The 18,440-nt window shown below is 36.2% G+C and overlaps 1 protein-coding gene across 1 annotated transcript in view; it reads left to right on the forward strand.

The window, feature by feature from the left end:
* OFCC1 (orofacial cleft 1 candidate 1) overlaps positions 1–18,440 on the forward strand; it is a 185,336-nt gene that overhangs the window by 131,223 nt on the left and 35,673 nt on the right. Inside the window, exons 18-20 of the mRNA XM_032181084.1 lie at positions 111–363; positions 4,925–5,088; positions 10,154–10,313. Coding sequence (XP_032036975.1) covers positions 111–363; positions 4,925–5,088; positions 10,154–10,313 — 577 coding nt within the window. The remainder of the gene's footprint in view (positions 1–110; positions 364–4,924; positions 5,089–10,153; positions 10,314–18,440) is intronic.

The following is an 18,440-nucleotide window of genomic DNA, read 5'->3' on the forward strand; positions in this document are numbered from 1 at the left end:
GTCTTTGAGTAGCTTCATACGCTTGTGATTTACAATGCCATGTGCTGTGTGTGTTTTTTAATGGTTTATCCAAGAGCACAGACAAACTCTCTCCTTGTGCTAATTTACAGATTCCAGTTTTTCCCTCACACTGTTGAACTGTGCTACCAGAACTCCTTGCTGCAGACCAGTGAAGAGTTGGTCGTGGTTGTGGTGGGACCCCTAACCTTGAACGCTGGGCTACTTCTTATGGTCCTGATCAAATGGGGCTGTCAGCAGCTGTTTGGTTCATTCCCTTCCTTCTTGTCAAAGTTTATCATAGCTCTGGGACTCTGGACAGTGCTGGACCCCTTGGCAGTGTTAGTAGTGGATTCGTTCCTGGGGGTAAGTCACTTAAAATAACTTGGACATGAGTCCTTGACGTAGAAGTTTGTTTTATTCAGTGAATCAGTGGAAGATAAGAAATTCCACCCCTGGCAATGGAACATGAAAGTTAAAAAGAAATTAAATAATAATGTTATTATTTACTTTTTTTTAAACAAAATTCCCATCTAATGGAGTCACCATGTTTCTGCATAAAATTAAGAGCATTACACAAGTCATATATGGATATAAGAAAATGAATACACCAGTGGAATGATTGCATCTGTTTTGAAGAGGATTACTGCACTTTTGGATGTTAGCAGAGATGGGTTAATGAGCGGTCCTGATTATTAGCATTAGCATTAGCATAGGAGATATTTCTGAGCACTGAAACAGACAAAATGAAAAAAGAGCAAAAGCAAAGCAAAAGGAGAGGGTATTGTGCACTTATTTGACATGCAAGGTAGTTAACACTATTTTGTGGAACACCTAGAGAGACTTGTAAGATAGGAAGATGAACTTCTTTATGGAAACACCCCCATCGCACCTGAAGTCATATGTTCAAAGCCCTCAGCTCTACCTGTGCCTACATATGGTCTGTGTAGCACATCTGTACGTTGGTGGCAAGGGGACTTCTGTCACATACAGTGGCCAGTCTCCCGGAACATGCCTTTCAGATCCAGATCTCATTGTGCAGCTGACATAGGGTCCTTTTGATGGGCACAGGGCGCTACAAATTTTTGTGAAGGTGTGATACTGTCCTTCCCCTGCCTGCTTTCAAAGACATCTACTTCTGCTGTTTACTACAAATGAAAGGGTAATCTACAGTCGTTGTCATGGAACAGGTCTTCTCATGTCTCTTGATTCCTCATTCACTAACCTGAGCTCTCCTTTTAAGTCCTGTTAAAATGTGATTGTCCATTGCTTACATAATGTTTCCCATTGTGATGTTTTTCAAAATTAAAATTCACCTGTTCAAGTTTAATTGTGGCTTGCTTGGGAGGTAATGCCTTATTTTTAGCATGTGATAACACACTGTAGTTTTCACTTGGACAGCCTGGCTTTTTGTTTGTTTGCATGCTTGCTTGCTTACTTGTTTTTAATTTCATGGTGCAAGCCATGCACAGAATTGAGTTTTAATTGTAATTACTCAGATGAAGATTTTTTTTTTTCTTTCTGAGGAAGAAAATGGGTATTTTCCCAATATCTAGGCTAAAAATAACTAAATTTTTACACACACACACCCCATTGGTGTATTAAAAAATCTGGAGGAAAGGTCTGAGTGTGGTCTACTTTGCCTTTACCACAACTGCACTGAGAAAATTGTTGCTTTTGACTTCACTAAAATGTGCTTGGTTTGAGTCAGTATGGCTTTGTTACCAATTTCAAATAGGGCTTGTTTGCTTGTTCAGAGGGAAATGTGAGATATGAATAAGGTAAGTTTTGATTACAGTGCACACCCCTCTCTGTATTTTATACTGAAAATTTGGCAATTTTACCCACTGAGACTATCATTGGTAGAAACTCCTTTGTTCAAATATTACACTATATAGTATGTGCATCCTTTCCAAAATGAAACTGTCTCTTACATGTGTTTTTGGTATCCCATTTATGATTTTTTTTTTCTCCTGGCATTCTTTCAGCAGCTATTTCAGATTTACTTGCCCATCTATTTCAGATCAAGCCTTTTTGAATATTATGCCATAGTAATATGAGTTATTTTAGTGCTAGAATATATTTTACCATCCTAGATGGATTTAATACTGATGAAAGATGACAGAGAGCCCTAGGGACAAAGGTTTTGCTGTTTACTATTTTATTATTATTATTATTATTATTAAGGGAAGACTAGTTAGTATTTGAATGCTTGCGGGATTTCAGCTCTTAATGTGAGATACTGTGTGAAATTTGTGAATCCAGGCTTGCTTTGCAGAAGGATCATTCAAGGGGTAAGAAACTTGCCTATGACTGTGTTGAATTCAGTTTGAGTTCTGCCAGAGTTTTCCTGGGACCAGTCACTTTGTACAGCTTGTAAAATGCACAGTAGCACCTCTTTAGCAACATGGATGTTTGTCATCCTAAAAAACATTAAAGACTGTGAAGTGCTCACATGACCATCACTGTGTGATGTGACAAGTACAGAAGACAGGTATTGATGAATGCTATTTAAATAATTTAAAATTAAGACACCTTTCTTGGATTGTGTCTTTGAAGACCACAGAAGGACTGTCACAATTGCATAGTTAGAAAGAAAATGATAGAGAGATACATGTACATTTCCTCATGCTATTTTTTTCTCTTGCCAGAAAGAACTGCTTGGATAAGAAAGAAATGTATTCTTATTTGCCATTCAGAATTTTGCTTCTTTGGAGGGATCTCAGAACATGAGCGCTCTGCAGAGGGTTGTCTTTGGTAGACAGTCTGCTTGGTAAGAAAAGGATGGAGGCAGCCAACTTTTTATGCAACAAGAGCAAGTAAACCATGGAGATAAAAAAAAGAGTTGTTTTTTTTTTTTTTTTTTTTTTTTAAATATATTGACAAATCTAAATTAGTGACTAGTCTCTATATGTCATTGCTGGTCTCCCAGAACCTGTAATTTAAATTATAGAAACCTGGCATTGTTGCAAAGGGTGGAGAGAGAACAAAAGTATAGTCAAGAATTTTATCCCTTGTACAGCTCATCACAGGACTTGTAAATGTCATTCCTTTGCTATGCATGTCACCACAAAGTTAGCCAAAAACAGGGAGAAAGTTTTGACTCTGCTAAGGATTAGTCCAGGCAAGTTGTTCCAGAAGATGCAGGTTTCCTGAAGCTCAAAGGTCACCAACTCCCTCTCTGAAAGATAAATAATGGATTTTTTGGTGGTGCAGTTTCACATGTCCTTGCAGAACATGTTAATAGGATTCAGCTTGAATACTGCTCTCACTGTGTCACTTAAAAATAAAAAAATAAAAAAGTGAATGGAAGAATTCTCTGAGAAGTAGACCTCTGATTCAAGTAGTTGAATTCTTCTAAATCGATCCAGCAGAGGGCAATAATATGTCAATACAGTAGCTAGTTCTTAAGAACTAGATATGGAAAAAAACAAGGGGGGAGGAAATCACATAGATTTTTGGAAAACCTGTTCCCGCATTTTACTGGAAGTATATTGAAACATAGAGTGCTGCAAAACCTTCAGGACTCTCTGTGAATCCATGTTAAAATACACAAAGTACATTATTCCCAATTAGATTACAATTTTTATTCTATGAATATTAATTCCTTACTGAGATTTATTATGTTGGATATTTATTTTATCCTCAGTAGAAGGAAAACAGTTATTTATGTTTATTTTGTTACAGAGCAATTGAACAAAAAGTATTAATTGCATAGTTAAGTAGGATATATAATGGTTATGTATCTTAGTAGAATCTATTAATGATGCAACTTACAGCTGCTACTTTGTACAATTAAAAGGTATCTTTAACTCCACCACAGCAGTGGGAGTATAGTATAGTCAGATCTCTTTAGTAGTACTGGTTTCACTGTGTCTCTATTTCTTCTCAGGAAAGAATGAAATTGAGTAAGATGGTTGCACCATAAAATAATGTTTATGCTTGGTGGTTCTTCAGAGTTACAGGCTGTTCTTTGTGGCTTCTCACATGGGACTGACTGGATGCTAAGAGTGGGGTCTGATGGCAATATCTCATTTTATGACAATACATTCCAGGCAGACATGGTAATGCATGTATATAAATTGAAATACTGCTTTATAAGGGGGAACTTGTCTCTTTTGCACTTAAAGAAGGTCAGCCTCTTTGGGCAACACTTAAAACTCTGCTGGTATGCTCTGTTGATCTCCTTGCAGTTGCTTTCTCCATTTTTTCTTACCTCATTGGGTCTCAGTGATGCTTGGTGAATCTACCTTCTTTGACTGATGATGTTGTTTGCAAGGCTAGTAGAAAAGCTATACTAGGTATTAGCTAGCAACACATGCAGACAGGGTAATACTTCCACTGAGCTTTTCAGATAACATTATGGTTGGTTTTGCTTTCCAATGGTAGCACCAAACACTGACTTGTTTTGAAATTGAGAGCTGGAGCATATATGCCATCCAAAGTGTACATGTTCAGAATGATGAATGGGTATCTTGATGAGTCTGATAGGAACCAGTATTCTTCTTGTAACAAGGACACCTTGAGACTGGTCAGTTTGGAATTGTGCACTGGCACAAGTTTTTTCTGCTCACTCAGCACTCCCAACAACAGCAGCATAAATCATTTAATATTATTCCACTGGTCATTGAAATAAAGCAAATTTCAGCCTTCCTCTCCTTCCACTGTTTCTCAACTATGTTAATGAAACCCTCATTAAGTGCTATTACTGTGACCTTGAGTTTTGTTTCATGAGCCACAAAGTCATCTATGTAAGTTAAACATCTTGTGGTTAATTTCAAACTTTGTGTCACAGACACAAGATGGGTGAACCACAGATTACAGTTAGCACTTCTTATGAAGAAATTCAGGTTCTTTTATGTCTGTAGGTATATAGGCTAATTAAGTTTGGTGTTTGCTTATGTCAATCTTTTTTCCCCCATGGCAGCGACTTGTGAACAGTGTAGAGAAACCCATTGCTGATGCTGCAAAGCTCTACTGGGTCTTTCTAAGAACAGAAGAGTCGGGGGTTCTCGGTGCTCTAATCACTGTGATGCTTTACACAGTCCTGTTCATCATCTCCTCGGCAGTGTTGTACCTTTACTTTCTAAGGTATGTCTCTTAGTTTCATTATTCGCTTAGGAATTTAGGCACAAGCTCCTTCTCTTGTAAGATAAAATACAGTGATATCGGAAAAGAAGTTTCAATGACACATTACCAAAACCCAAAATTGCAGACAATCAGGGAGGTGATGGCTCCTGTGGCCCCAATGAGTCAAAGAGGCAGCCATTCCACAAAAGGAATGTAATTGATACCATGAGTTTTCATTATGTCTATGAGCCTCTGCTCCATTGGCTTCCAACAGTGGTGTCTATTTTCACAGTTTAAACTTTAAAGTATGTATACTTGCATTTAGGTACCTTGGAAGACCTTATCTTTAGACTTCCAAGTAGGGTTTTTTAGATGACAAGATTTTTGGCTTGATGTGACTGAGGCTTAAATACAGTTCACGATGTAGAATCATAGAATATCCTGAGTTGGAAGGAACCCACAAGGATCATCAAGTCCAACTCCTGGCATAGATGTGACTTATTCCAACTCATTTTTTTCATGACTTCTTCATATTATCAGTATTGCTAGTCTTTAGTTCATCATGAAGTTTGACCATCTGACTTTCCACCCATCTAGCTGGCACCATTAACTGTACAGGCAATAGGGACAGGCGTGGGACACTGGAAACAAATGAGATTGGTTATCTAAATTTATCTCGGTTATCTATTGCCTAAAAAAGTTTTTTTTTTCTTTTTTTCTTTTTTCTTTTATTTTTTTTCTGAACAATTCATCCATAATGCAGTATGAATGTTGTACTGGCATTTGATTCCCTTCAGCAATGAACACTGAATAAGCACCAATAAAAAACTGTATGCAAAGGCAGGGTCTAGGCAGGTATAAGAATAGTAAAGCTCAGCATACTCCCTCCATCTGACAGAATCATCTCTCAATCTCCTTTGCACAAACTCCATTGCAGCAGGCAGAAAAAGATAAATGGCAATCTATATTTCTGCATAGCATTTCAGAGTTCCTGCATTCCTGGAAGCTGTACACAACTCCAATGTACTGGTAGTCTAGTTAATTAGTTTCTGAGATGTTAATGCCTTCTTAATCATTGACTTAATAGTTTTGAATAGCTTCATAAGTTTTAGCTGCTGTCGTTTATTACTCAGGAAAATTAATTTAAATTAAAACATTTGTAAGGCAGGTTTTTATGAGAATATTACCAACATCTTCATTGTCTGGGGAACAGGTGCAAGATCATCAAAGGTTTCTTTCCTTCTGGATCAATTTTCCCATAATGTTTTCCAATAAAGGGGTGGGGGAAGAATGTTACTGGGGGAAAAAATGTTGTCTTAGTACAACACATTTTAAAAATGATTCATAGCAAAATACAAAAACAAAGGGAAGATAACAAAATCTGTTACTGTGCATAAGGTCTTTGAAGTTCTTTGCCTGATAACAAAAAGAAACATTTTGAATACTGGAGTCTGTGAAGGGTGAAGTTATACTGTGAGCTTCTGAGATTGGATAAACTTTCTTTTCCTCATCAGTCCATACCCCAGCAAAATGGGAACCTTGTACCTAGCATACTTAAGCAACACATAGTCCACTAATGATAGCATTAAAACATTTTCAAGTATCTTTAGGGAAAACATATCTGCAATTCATAACTTTAACTGCGTTCCCTTAATATTGATATAATGGCATTTGTTTCTAAGATAAAAGTATTGTAAACAAGACATCCGTTTGTGTGAATAGTCCTCATCTGTTATATCCCAGAAGTATTCTTCTTCTAAGTGTTGAGTGATGTCTTTTGTGTCCTAAGACATTGGTCCACAGGAAAGACTTTGTCCCTTGGGTGCCATTGTTTGGAATTACTCACCTATTTGCCATTTAGCCGAATTGTTCAGTATAAAAAATATAAAAAGTATTAAAAATATAAAAATAATGTAATATTTATAAAATATGTAAAAGTATAAAATTTTTTCACTGTCAAAAAAAATATGAGAAGAACAGTCAACCCACCAGAACACCAAAGAAAGTAGGGGAAATACCTGTTTCTAACAGCTGGAAAGCCTTGTGCCAGCAGTAGGCATCTTTTTGCATCTTTATAAAACAACATACCTGTCTCCCCTTGGGTGACTTGGGACTCTGTAGTACCTGTAGCATGGAGAGATATTCTCATTACTTTTTGTAAAAATGTAGTGGCTCTGGTTACAATTCCTTCATTTTAATTCCACTAGACAGTAGAAACAGTCAGGAATTTGTTGGTGAAATGTTTCCTGCACTGTGAGAAAATCCAGAGCCAGCTCAACTAAAAGTGTCTACTGGAAAGGGTTTATGTCTAAATTTCTTGGTATTGATTTTTTCTTTTTTCTTTTCTTTTCTTTTTTTTTTTTTTTGACAAGCTTCAAAATTCTACATTTTTCAATATTAAAAGCAAAATGATTTTTTTACAGTTTTTTTTTTTTACAGTTGTTTTCAAAAAAACGTGAGAAAGTCTCAAATAAAGACATGATGTATTGTTATAAGCATTCTACCATTCAGTTTTTGGTTTGTGTAAATTTTTGAGAAGTCCATTTTTTGATCTGATTTTGTATAGAAAGCCATTTCAATGTTTTTTGGTCTTCTTTGTGACAAATAAATTAAGTTGTAGATATTTGACTGCATCTCATATCTCTAGGACATAGCATCTGAGTTTTGATTTGCTCTTTATTGCATTAGCAATAGAAATTATTCTTATTATATTTATAGAAGCCATGTTAAGATGCAAGAATTGTTTTGTTAGTTTTCCTGCCAAAGAAAAGAAATACAGGTAACAGAAAGCAGGTAACAGAAGCAGGCTGAGTATATCTGGGCAAAAAGAACAATGCTGGAAGACAGGCTTCATGATTCCTAATTAATTCAAAGTTAATTATATTGTTTATAACCATGTGCTTAAAATCTTCATATAGAAAATGCTTATGGCAGCAAATAGACAGTAATTTAACTGCATTAAATTTTGCTTCATTTAAAATAAGAATGTTACATTAAGTGAGCTTAAATAAATGGCAAGGTCTTGTTCTTGTTTAGCAAGATAAGTGGCAAGTTATTGAAATCGCTGACCTGGAATTTCAAAGACAAACAGCATAAAATGTCATTGTTTTGAGATGAGTAGGAGGCCAGAAAGCCCACAAGCTTGATTAGAAGTTTTTCAACTAAAATCAAGATATTACTAAAGTATGAGTGAATGTTTGCAAAAATGTGTCTGTTGTAAAATAAACATCTAATGTAGATACATACAGTAAGAGAAAAACTTTTATTTGAAGAGGCTGTGAAATATGCAAAATTATGCCGTGAAAGGTATTAATAATGTTTAAAAAAAACCCTTCTATTCCACAATGTGTTTTAAGATGCTTTAGTACTCTTCCCTACCTCAGCACTGATTTGCATTCCATGCTTTGGATTTTCTTCTATTATTTCCTGATACCCAGTTTATATTCCCAGCGTTAGCTATATCTCAATTACATTGTTTTCTGCCAGTCTCTTGTTTTGATAAAAGAATCCCAAACTGACATCTAGGAAACTACAGCAAATTTATGGCTACAGCTTCAAAAATGAATGTTTCAAAAAGGGAGGGTATGAAAAAGATGTACATAGAAACTCTTTGCAGCAAAGCAGGGGATATAAACCCCTAATCTGATGGTGAGGCCAGCTGCCAGATTTCAGTATTGGAATAGCTACTCAATCACAGAAATTCCTGGATGTAGGGCTTGACCCTAAGGTACATATTCCCTTTTCAAGTTAAAGCTAAAGCTCCTTCTGAGATCAAGTTGAAAAACTGCCTTTTGGTGCCTCTCCTTATTTCTGTTCCATACTAAATCTCAGTTTGGTGCAAAATTGTACTAAACAATTTATTGAGTGTGCTTTGCTGCAATTCCTGTGTGCACTGTAAGGTGAGATGTAGAGCTAGTGTAAATGTGAACTTTATTCTGATTTGGTTGATCGGTCTGCTTCCCTCCATCTACCCATTGGTTATCAAATACATGCTAACACAACACTCAAGAATAAAGATCAGCCACAAAACTGCTTCTAGTGTTGCTGCACATGAAAAGGAGAAGAGTTCAGGGGGTTAAAGAATCTGTGCCTGTGCTCGTTTCCATCTGCCAATAAATGAAAAGACCTGTGCAGCACCACAGAAATCTGGGCATTTTTGGTTGCAAAGCCACACAGCAATCCCTATTAGTAGTCATGCTTCTCATGACTACCCAGCCAGTCACTGTGAAGGATGGAAAAGCTGAGCTTGGCACCAAGCAATGACTGAATTGTAATAAAGTATGAGCTTGGAAGAGGGTACAAAAGGAAAGACCTCAGTTCAGTATCCAAGATTGAGATTCTATATTTTCAGATTTTTTTTTTTTTTTTTTTTTTCTGAGACCCTGGTTTTGCATTAATAGTTGAATGAGAAAGAGGTTCCATTTGAATTTAACAAAAGTGTTTTTAAGTTTTAAAGTTCATCTAAGGCTAAAAATGTGACACTAGGCTTTCCCAAAAGCCTCACAATATTTCTTGGTTTCACCTACATTAAGAAATACCACACAGCAAGCCTTTCTTGTGGTAGAGAATTTTACTGTGTAGTGCTTATTCAATTCCCTACCACAGCACAGAAATGTCATAGAAAAACAAAACCAACAAATGAACTTTTCTAACATCAAGAGAAGTTTAGATTGCACAGACTTCAGGTTTGGCGTTGAAAAAAATCATGAGTAGTTCCTTCTCCATATGATGTGGTTTGCCCATTATTAAACTCTGGCACAACAGGACTTCCATTCATGCCTAAGTGGAGGTACTACATGTTAGCACTGGGGCTAGTTACCCAGCCCAAACCTGAGAACAGACATTGGACACTTCTGAAGATTAAGAACTCCTTTGGAAGTCAGTATCTTGTAATAATTAAAAGAAATTGCTGCTTACAGTTATGTGATTTGACTCAGGTGTTGTAAAGTGTTCAGAGATTTGGATGGGAGGGATGGTATAGGATGGGATGGGAGGGTATGTTGGAGAACCTGTGGGATAGAAGCTTCTTATTCCTTAAGGAAAAAAAAAAAAAAGTAAAAAAAAAGTATGTAATTTCTGTCTTTAGGCTACATAATGAAGGGTGGCTGTTGGATCTATTTCGACGCATTCATGGTGAAGAAGGTGCATTCTTTGTTCCACTGGATTTAGAGATTTCCAGTCAGGAGCTGAGCTACATTATGAAAAGAGCTGAGCAGTGGAGAGGAATCAAAGGTGAAAGACGGATGGTGAGTGGCAAAGTGTGTTCAAGAAGAGCCTGTGATGCACTAGTCCAAATTAATGCTTTGTATTCCTGGATGTTATCTGAAAGCACACAGATATACAAGAAAATGATTCTTAAGGACTTTATTTATATATTTGTTTATTTATTTATTTTTGATGGAGAAGCTAAGAAGCATGTTCAGGAGATTTTTGTGAGAAGGTTGGATGTGCATTGCCTGAACATCCTGAGGGATTACAGTCTGGTTAGTATCCAAAGGCTTAACAGCATCAGAGCCATCAAAGATTATTTACGCCATCTGTTGATTTCTGACTGAGTCGTAGAGACTTACTATATGTTTAAATGTCAGCATCATCCCAGAGAAGTTCTTAACCACCTGAGCAAGCTGGGAAGCCCCATAGACAAGTCAAGTCTACTCCCAGCAAGGGCATGATTGGGGCTGCCCAGAGGAGGGGCATGAGTTCAGTGAGTCAGAAGGAATGACAGCCACTGTCGCTCCTGGCCCTTTCTTGCCAGGAGTGCGCAGAAGAGTGGGCTGAGTTGGAACTGTGCAGTGGGAGGTAATTAAGGTGTGACTTGGTCTGCACTACTTTGGTTATGAAAACAACTCTGTTTTTCCATTAGGACGCTAACATCTAGTCCCATATACAGACTTTAAACTGTGATATGCAGGAGATATATTTATACCTGTGTTTGCAAGTTGTCCGGTGTTGGTGTTCACAACCACAAATATGACTTCTGATATTAATGGCTTTCAAAGAATTGAAAATAGCAGAAAAAACAGGGTCAGTAACCTGCAAGGCACGTGTTCTCTCTTGTTCTCCAAGTTTGCATCAGCATTGTTAATTCCCATGGGACTGTCATATAAAACAGCTCTTGGACAATAATTAAAGTGTTCATCAACTGGATTTATATGTCTGTGCCTCTGAGCACAATGCTTTGTTCAGTAACTCTACTGCTTCAAGGTAAAAATGAGCAAATTCCAGTTAGGAAGGAAATTAGCCCTCTTAAGCATGTCTGAATTCTTTTTCTTTTTTTCTTTTTCTTTTTCTTTTTCTTTTTTCTTTTTTCTTTTCTTTTTTCTTTTTTCTTTTTTCTTTTTTCTTTTTTCTTTTTCTTTTCTTCTTCCCACTGGAACAAGTGATTTCACATTAGGGTCTGAGGGTCTGCAGGTTTTTCAAATCACTATAGCTACCTCTGAAAGATCAGCAGTTTGTATAAATATATAGCCTCAGTTGTCACTACTATAAACATCTGACACAGCTGTAATTATTTTCCACTTTTTTTTGTGTGTGTGATGACAGTTTGGACCCTGATAGGAAAAATAAAAAGGCGAATGTACAAATTGAATGAAAAAGCAGATACTCAGTAAGCTTATTTTTTCCTGAATTGCAGAATACCAAGCTGCATTTCAATAGGGAAAGAGGGAAAGGGTTTAAATGAGAGAGTAAGCTCCCACAGCCACCTGCCTCAGACATTCCTGCTTTTTATATGTATAGCACTTTTTTTGCTTTACACCAGTAAGCTAAATAAACTACCCCCCCCCAAAAAAAAAAGAAAAAAAAAAAAAGAAAAAAAAAATTCTGTGGTAAGTTAAAACAAAGTCATTCATGATTGATTGTTTTTTACTACCTTTGTTATATGTCAAATCAGGTTAAACAAAGAATATATGGTGGATTCCATTTTACATGCCTAGACCACCAGTACCATATGGAAAAGGTATTGGTAGATAAGTCAACTGCAAACAACTACTTTTTTGTTTAAGTACTTAATGTGTTTCTAATAACATTACCAGCATATTGTTTTTTACAGCAGTGCAGAAACGGTTGAGTGAAAAAAAAAAAAAAGTAGTAGTGGATGAGGGTGAAAAGAAATGGTAAAGAATGGAAACAAAATTTGCTTTTCAGTACACAGATAGTCTGTGCCTGTATAGAAGAAATCTGGAGCGTCCACTGCTAAAATAAGTCATGGTAACATTGTTCTCTCGGGACATAATTTTGAGGAACATGACCAGTGGCTATAGACATGTAAGTGTCTGGTTCTGCTCTCAAAGTGCAGCATGGCATGTATGAAATGCCCAGAGATCCTATAAAAATGGACCAGCCTCAGTCAGGCCCAGTAGCAGGAATAGTACAGTCAGAGCAGAGAGAAAATGCCCCTATGTTGCACGGGAAGCAGTGCATATTTTATTTCAATTAAAGTGGGGTGATGAATACTTTTGTCTCCACCCAAAGTCCTCAAATTTCTGATTCTTATTCTGCCTACATCTGCACCAGTTTCATGCCTTTCCTTTATTTCCTTTATTATCACAGCCTAGCCAAATGCCAAGCTGTGATAATGAACATTCCTGTTCTGTACAGGACATACTAGTACGAACAATATGAGCAGAAAGGAGTAATAGGGAAAGAGTGCAGAAGTTTGCTTCCTTGACAGCAGTAGGATCTCTTCCACTTGCTTCAGTGGGCATAGGATCTACTTCACAATGAGCAAAATTTGTGCATGCAAAATACTGCCCCAAACTCCTGAGCTATCTGTATGAATATTGTGAAAAAAGAAATTATATTCTTCAGGAATGTGAAATCTTCCCAATCTGCTCCAATTTTTTGCTTATATTATTTTGATGGAACAAAGATTCCTAAGCTCTTTGGCAAATCTAGTTTTATAGCAAAAAATACATTCCACTGCAGAAATAATGTTCTCCATGTGGAGCATCTCCCTGCAAGATCAGGAACTATGTTTTCAAGTCTTTTATGCTCTTTGATATTGAAAATTCTGAAAGATCCTTTTTGCTGCCATGAATTTGCATAAGGTATTTATCTTGTCCTTTTGTATGTCTAATTGTACAAAGTAATCAGTATGGAAGACACATCACCAGGTATTACTGCGTGCATTATTAATGTGTTAATTTTTAAATAAGATACCAAATTAACTGTGAGCGGTTTTTATAAAGGGAAGCATGAGACAGTCATATCTTTTATCATTCTGTATAAAAAATATATTTTAAATGGAGGTCATTCAAGTAAATAGTCAGTCAAACCTTCTGGAAAAAATAGGTCTACATTTTTGCAATATTTTCTTGCTATTAACTATGTGCTTCTCGTTTTTATTCCCTGGATTAAAAATTTCTCCATAAATGGGTATTTTATAATATGCTTAATTTCCTTTTATTAAATTGATAAATGCAGCAGCAGAGGACACATTTACAGTATGATGAGAATTTAAGGTTATTGCATTTTTTAATTTTTATATTGTTCACAGAAGTGATTTGTCATTTGTAGAATGAAGTCCATGCCATCATTTCAAAGTATTTTTAGTCATTCTTTTGATAGGAAAGAGGTCACTTTCTGTAGACCAGGAAGATAGCACTCTATTAAACTAATTTGCCTACATGCAAATTTTGTCATTTTTACCTCATTAACTATTTATCATAGAGTAAAAAAATATATATATTCATGAAGGGGCAGCTAGCAGCCTGATGGAGCTGGAACTAATATTTTGCAACTCTAATGATTTTTTGCATCCTTAATTAGATAGCATAAGGTTGATATGATTAGGTCAGGATGTAGTGTTTTTCATTAAAATACATTTTAGAAGCTGTATTCATAATCTGCCCTTGCAATTAAATAATGAGCCTATGAGTTTAATATTATCGACCCAATTATTATCCCATGGAAAAGTATACCTTTAATAAATTTGTGCTGTAGGACCTTCATTAGCAACAAAAAGAATTATATTTCCCAGGTACACAGATTACACGGCCACAATCACATTTACGCAGTAGTTAGGAATGCACCAAAGAGAAAGCCACCAAAGCCCAGCACAGCACAGAAACAACACCTGATTATTTTTAAGAAGTCATGTACAATGTATTTAATGAGGCAGGCTGCAAAGAGGTAAAAATGCTGCCTACCAATGCAGGCAGAAACATTTGCAGAAATGGTGTCCTGTGCACCTTCTACTAGAGGGAAGCCTGAATCTCCACCCCTCAGCCTTACTAGATATAGAGGCAGATGTGTATATTTATGGAGGTTTATGGAGATGGGCCTATGTTAACTGTATGTCAAATTCCAGAGTTGGGAATATTGGAACTAACTGCAGACAGCAGTACATTAACTCACCATTAGTCAGTGGGAGGTCAGGATTTCAGCCTGGCTTTTTTCTTGTTGGTAGATGTTCCTAAAGTGACAAAGTCCTCGCCAAGCAACCAGTTTCCCAAACTGAGTAAGTTCAGAGCAAGGTATCCAGTGAGGGTTTATTTTGCCCAATCAGGTAGGAGGACAATAATAAAAGAATAAGAAAAAGAAAGTATTTCTAGTTAAACAATTTCTGACCAATGATGGTTTTCTGAACTGGGTCTGTGGTGGCTGGATTTATTGTTAGGGATGTATGATATCCAGTGCATCATTTTACTCATGTTTAAAGTCTCTGAACTGAATTCAGAGTGAATTGAATATCACGTGAATTGCTATTGGAAGGAGTAAGAAATAAATAAATCTGTCCCTCAGTGATTTTTACTGGATTTAGCTCTTAATATACTGCCATTATATTCTGCCATTTCTTGCAGTAGGACTTTTTACATATGAATACTGCTGAGGAGAGAAGTTATACAAGCAGTAAGCTGAAACAACAGTGTTAGTATATCAAGCATAGACCCAAAAGTCTTGCATGTAGAGAGGGTATCTAAAAAAAAATGCAAGCTCTATAGGCAAAAAGATAACATGAAACCTACACTTGAAGTAAAGCCTGATGCACTGCAAAATTATTTTAAAGAGACCAGGGCTAATTTTCTATTTCTAAAATGATATTATACTAAACCATAAAAAATTACACGTCAGTAGTTTTTTGAAAGGAAAATATATTTGTAATTATCTTGAACACACAATATTACTTCAGGGCCTATTATCGACACAATTTTTGGTACCACTTTACACTAATTTGCATTTATTACTCTCAGGCCAACTATTAATATGTTAATAAATAAGGCATTAATACCTGTTATTTAATTGCTATCTATTTATTCCTGTTCAATAATGCATTAATTGCTTGTGAATAGTTGAGGGCAAAATCCTACCCTTGCTGGTGGAATGGCAGAGAGAAAACTGGTGTTGGACACGTTGGTGTTGCAGGAACCACTGAGCTGACAAGAGCAAGTGCTTTGACACACTTAGTGCAAGGAGGTGACATTTCCGTCTTGTCTCAGAGGAAGCTTCGTGAATCTTCAGATACCTGGTGAATATACTGACAGGACAACTGATGTATTTTCTGACTAAAGGTTGAATACTAATTTGGATGTGATTGCTTGCCTCTTTTTGGAGAAAACTGATATTTAGGAATTCCTAAATATTCATTTAGGAATGAATAAGGAGACCAGGCCAAATGTTGGACAAGAATATCAGACAGTTCAACAGAATCAAATAGATACGATCGTCTTTACTTTAGATATTTTTGATGTGGTAAGGTAAATTTTTCCCATGGACACAAATAGAAATTTTACTATTGCCTTTCAGGAAATTTGATTTCCAAAAGACAGGTGAAAAATATCAGGAGTATGGGTTATTTTGGGTTAAAGTAATAATAATAATATAGAGAAATGAGAAGGAAGGAGTAATAGCCTGATTCAGAACTGTGGGATCCTGAAGAACAGGTTAGCAAATCACAAGGAGAAAAGAATGGAAAGTTGTTCTGGAATTTGTGCAAAAGATACAGCCATGCCAAGGAAAATTTGAAGAAACTGAGCCAGATGTTATTTAAGAGAAAGTGATGGGAGAACAGCTATACAATCATGTTACTTCTGGTTGCCCTAAATAATTTTATGAATTAGAGATATCACTGGACTGCAAATGGAAAAATGAAAACATGTAGAGAAATCAAAAGAATAGAAAATATAAATTTTCTTTGAATTTTCTCACTCTTCTTACAAACTCTTTCTGACTACCTTATATATGTATACTTCATATACTTGGTATTATCTACTTAAAACCACGAATGGCTTGGATCTCTCAACCTGTGGTGGAAGACATGGCATTATAATTGTGACTTGTGGTTTCATTTCCCAAAACTAATTATGGTGATCTTTGAGAATCTTAACAATTTGTGAGTTCTCTGTCAAGTTCTTAGCCTAACCCCTTAGTGTAAAACTTTCTGGAGCTTCTCAAAGGAGATCTCTACACAGTGTCTCCAAAATTTTAGATTTTACCAAGAATCAGAAACTAGTTTACTGTGCTGTAAGAGTAGCATAGAGGAGTAGAAAGCAGCAGTAAAGCCAAATATGAGTATATCCAGAAATATTAACAGTAATACAGAATTTATTTCTTTCAGCCAGTATGAATAAATCACTATGCTGATCTGAAATAATGCAAAATTGTTTTAACCACTAGCAGTAAACCACCCTGCTAGTCCAGGACAGTTCAGCTGAGCATACTGAAGCAACAAGTTTAGGCAATAAGAAATAACCACCTTTCTGCTACAAAAATCATAGGAGGGAAACCTTGACCCCTTTGCAGTCAACAGCAAAACTTGCAGTGACTTCATTAGGGCCAGATTTTCAGTCTGTCTGTGGTAAGCAAAGGAGAAGGGAGGAAATAGGGCCATGTCAAAACGAACTTCTATGTGAACTGTGTATATAAGGTCAGGTTCTCATCTGGGATAAATTACTGAAGGTAGAGTCTGTATTTTTTTTGAATAAATAGAAAATAATTTTAACCCTTTTAAATAGAGACTGAAAATCATGAGATGAGCAGAGGGAAGGCTCAGCCCAGTAGTGGGATGTTAGAGAAAATAAAACAGAATGTAAGGTCAGAAAAAAACTATAGTATTCCATGGTCTCTTTGAATTAAAATAAAATTAACTCTCTATGAAACTTTGAGGCTTAAACTGCATAGGATCAAATTGGCTAGATGGTTCTGGAACACTTCACTTACAGTTCTTTTAGAGTATTTAGTTCACAGAGTGGTGGGTGAAAAGGAGGAAGAGGGGAAATGTGGATAGTTGAAAGCATTTGAAATACCCAACTCTTATGACCATGTCCAGGCACGTCATTGAACCACACAACAGTTGATTAGTAATTTGTCACAAAGTATGCATGTGTGTCCTGCAGAAAACAAGGTGATGCAGCCTAGAAAAAGTGATGGGTTCTTTTGCCTGGTTGGATAAGTCTGACAAGTGGAACTACTTAAACAGATATGCACACAAAAAGAAGCCTTGTAATAAATTGCAACAATGATAGAATGGATATAACTAACAACTAAATCAATTAAAGTGGTATTAGAAATGGAAGCAGTAAACATTGTGCAGGCCTTTTTGAGGCCATGTTGCACCTCAACACCTTAAGGAAAAATAAAAAAAAAAAAGGAAAAGATTAAGAATGGATGAAAGAACAAACAGGTATACAAAGTACTTTGAATCTGAAGCTTGTATGACAACAAGTTAGTAGAAAAAAAAAGTTAAAAGACAAACTCTGCAGAGGCATAGCTACATACAGCATTTATTTTTTGGTTGCCATATGATATATTACAGTAATGTGACAATTGGCAATGAAATGATTTAGTCAGTCCATGGAATTTATTTAGGGAGGCTTGTAAACATGATCTTAGAAAAAAGAACAGAAAAGAAAAAAGAAAAGAAAGCCTTTCTTAGAAATAGAGGCTTAGAAAACATGTATTTTATTTCCCTCTTCCATAAGAACTGATTTATTCATGTTTCCTTTGCTACCCTTATTACATGTATGTGCACAATCTAGTATTTCCATCGTGAATAGTAACAAATCATTTTAGTCCTATGATCAATACATTAATTATATAAAGGTGCTAGTGCAGATGAACCAAATTAATTGTCTGCTGACATCCTTCTGATTACTGGCAGAAACGTGTTAATTTCTGTAATACTTCAACAGATATACAAACTGTTTTGTCAGAGAGGTTGGACAGTGATGGAGGAGGAGTACACTTAACTTTAATTTTTGTAGTAGTTCGTGGAAAGCTTCATTGACATGTCCTAATGGCACTTGATTGCCCTCAAGATGTTTTCACAACAGAACTTTGTAAGTGACACATCAAGGTTTGCTCAGTCAAATAGTTTTTTCTTCTTGCATCTAGATAATTTGTGACCACAGGGAAACGTTTCAAAATCCAAGGTG

The sequence above is a fragment of the Aythya fuligula genome, chromosome 2 (genome assembly GCF_009819795.1).
Source record: "Aythya fuligula isolate bAytFul2 chromosome 2, bAytFul2.pri, whole genome shotgun sequence".
NCBI lineage: Eukaryota > Metazoa > Chordata > Aves > Anseriformes > Anatidae > Aythya > Aythya fuligula.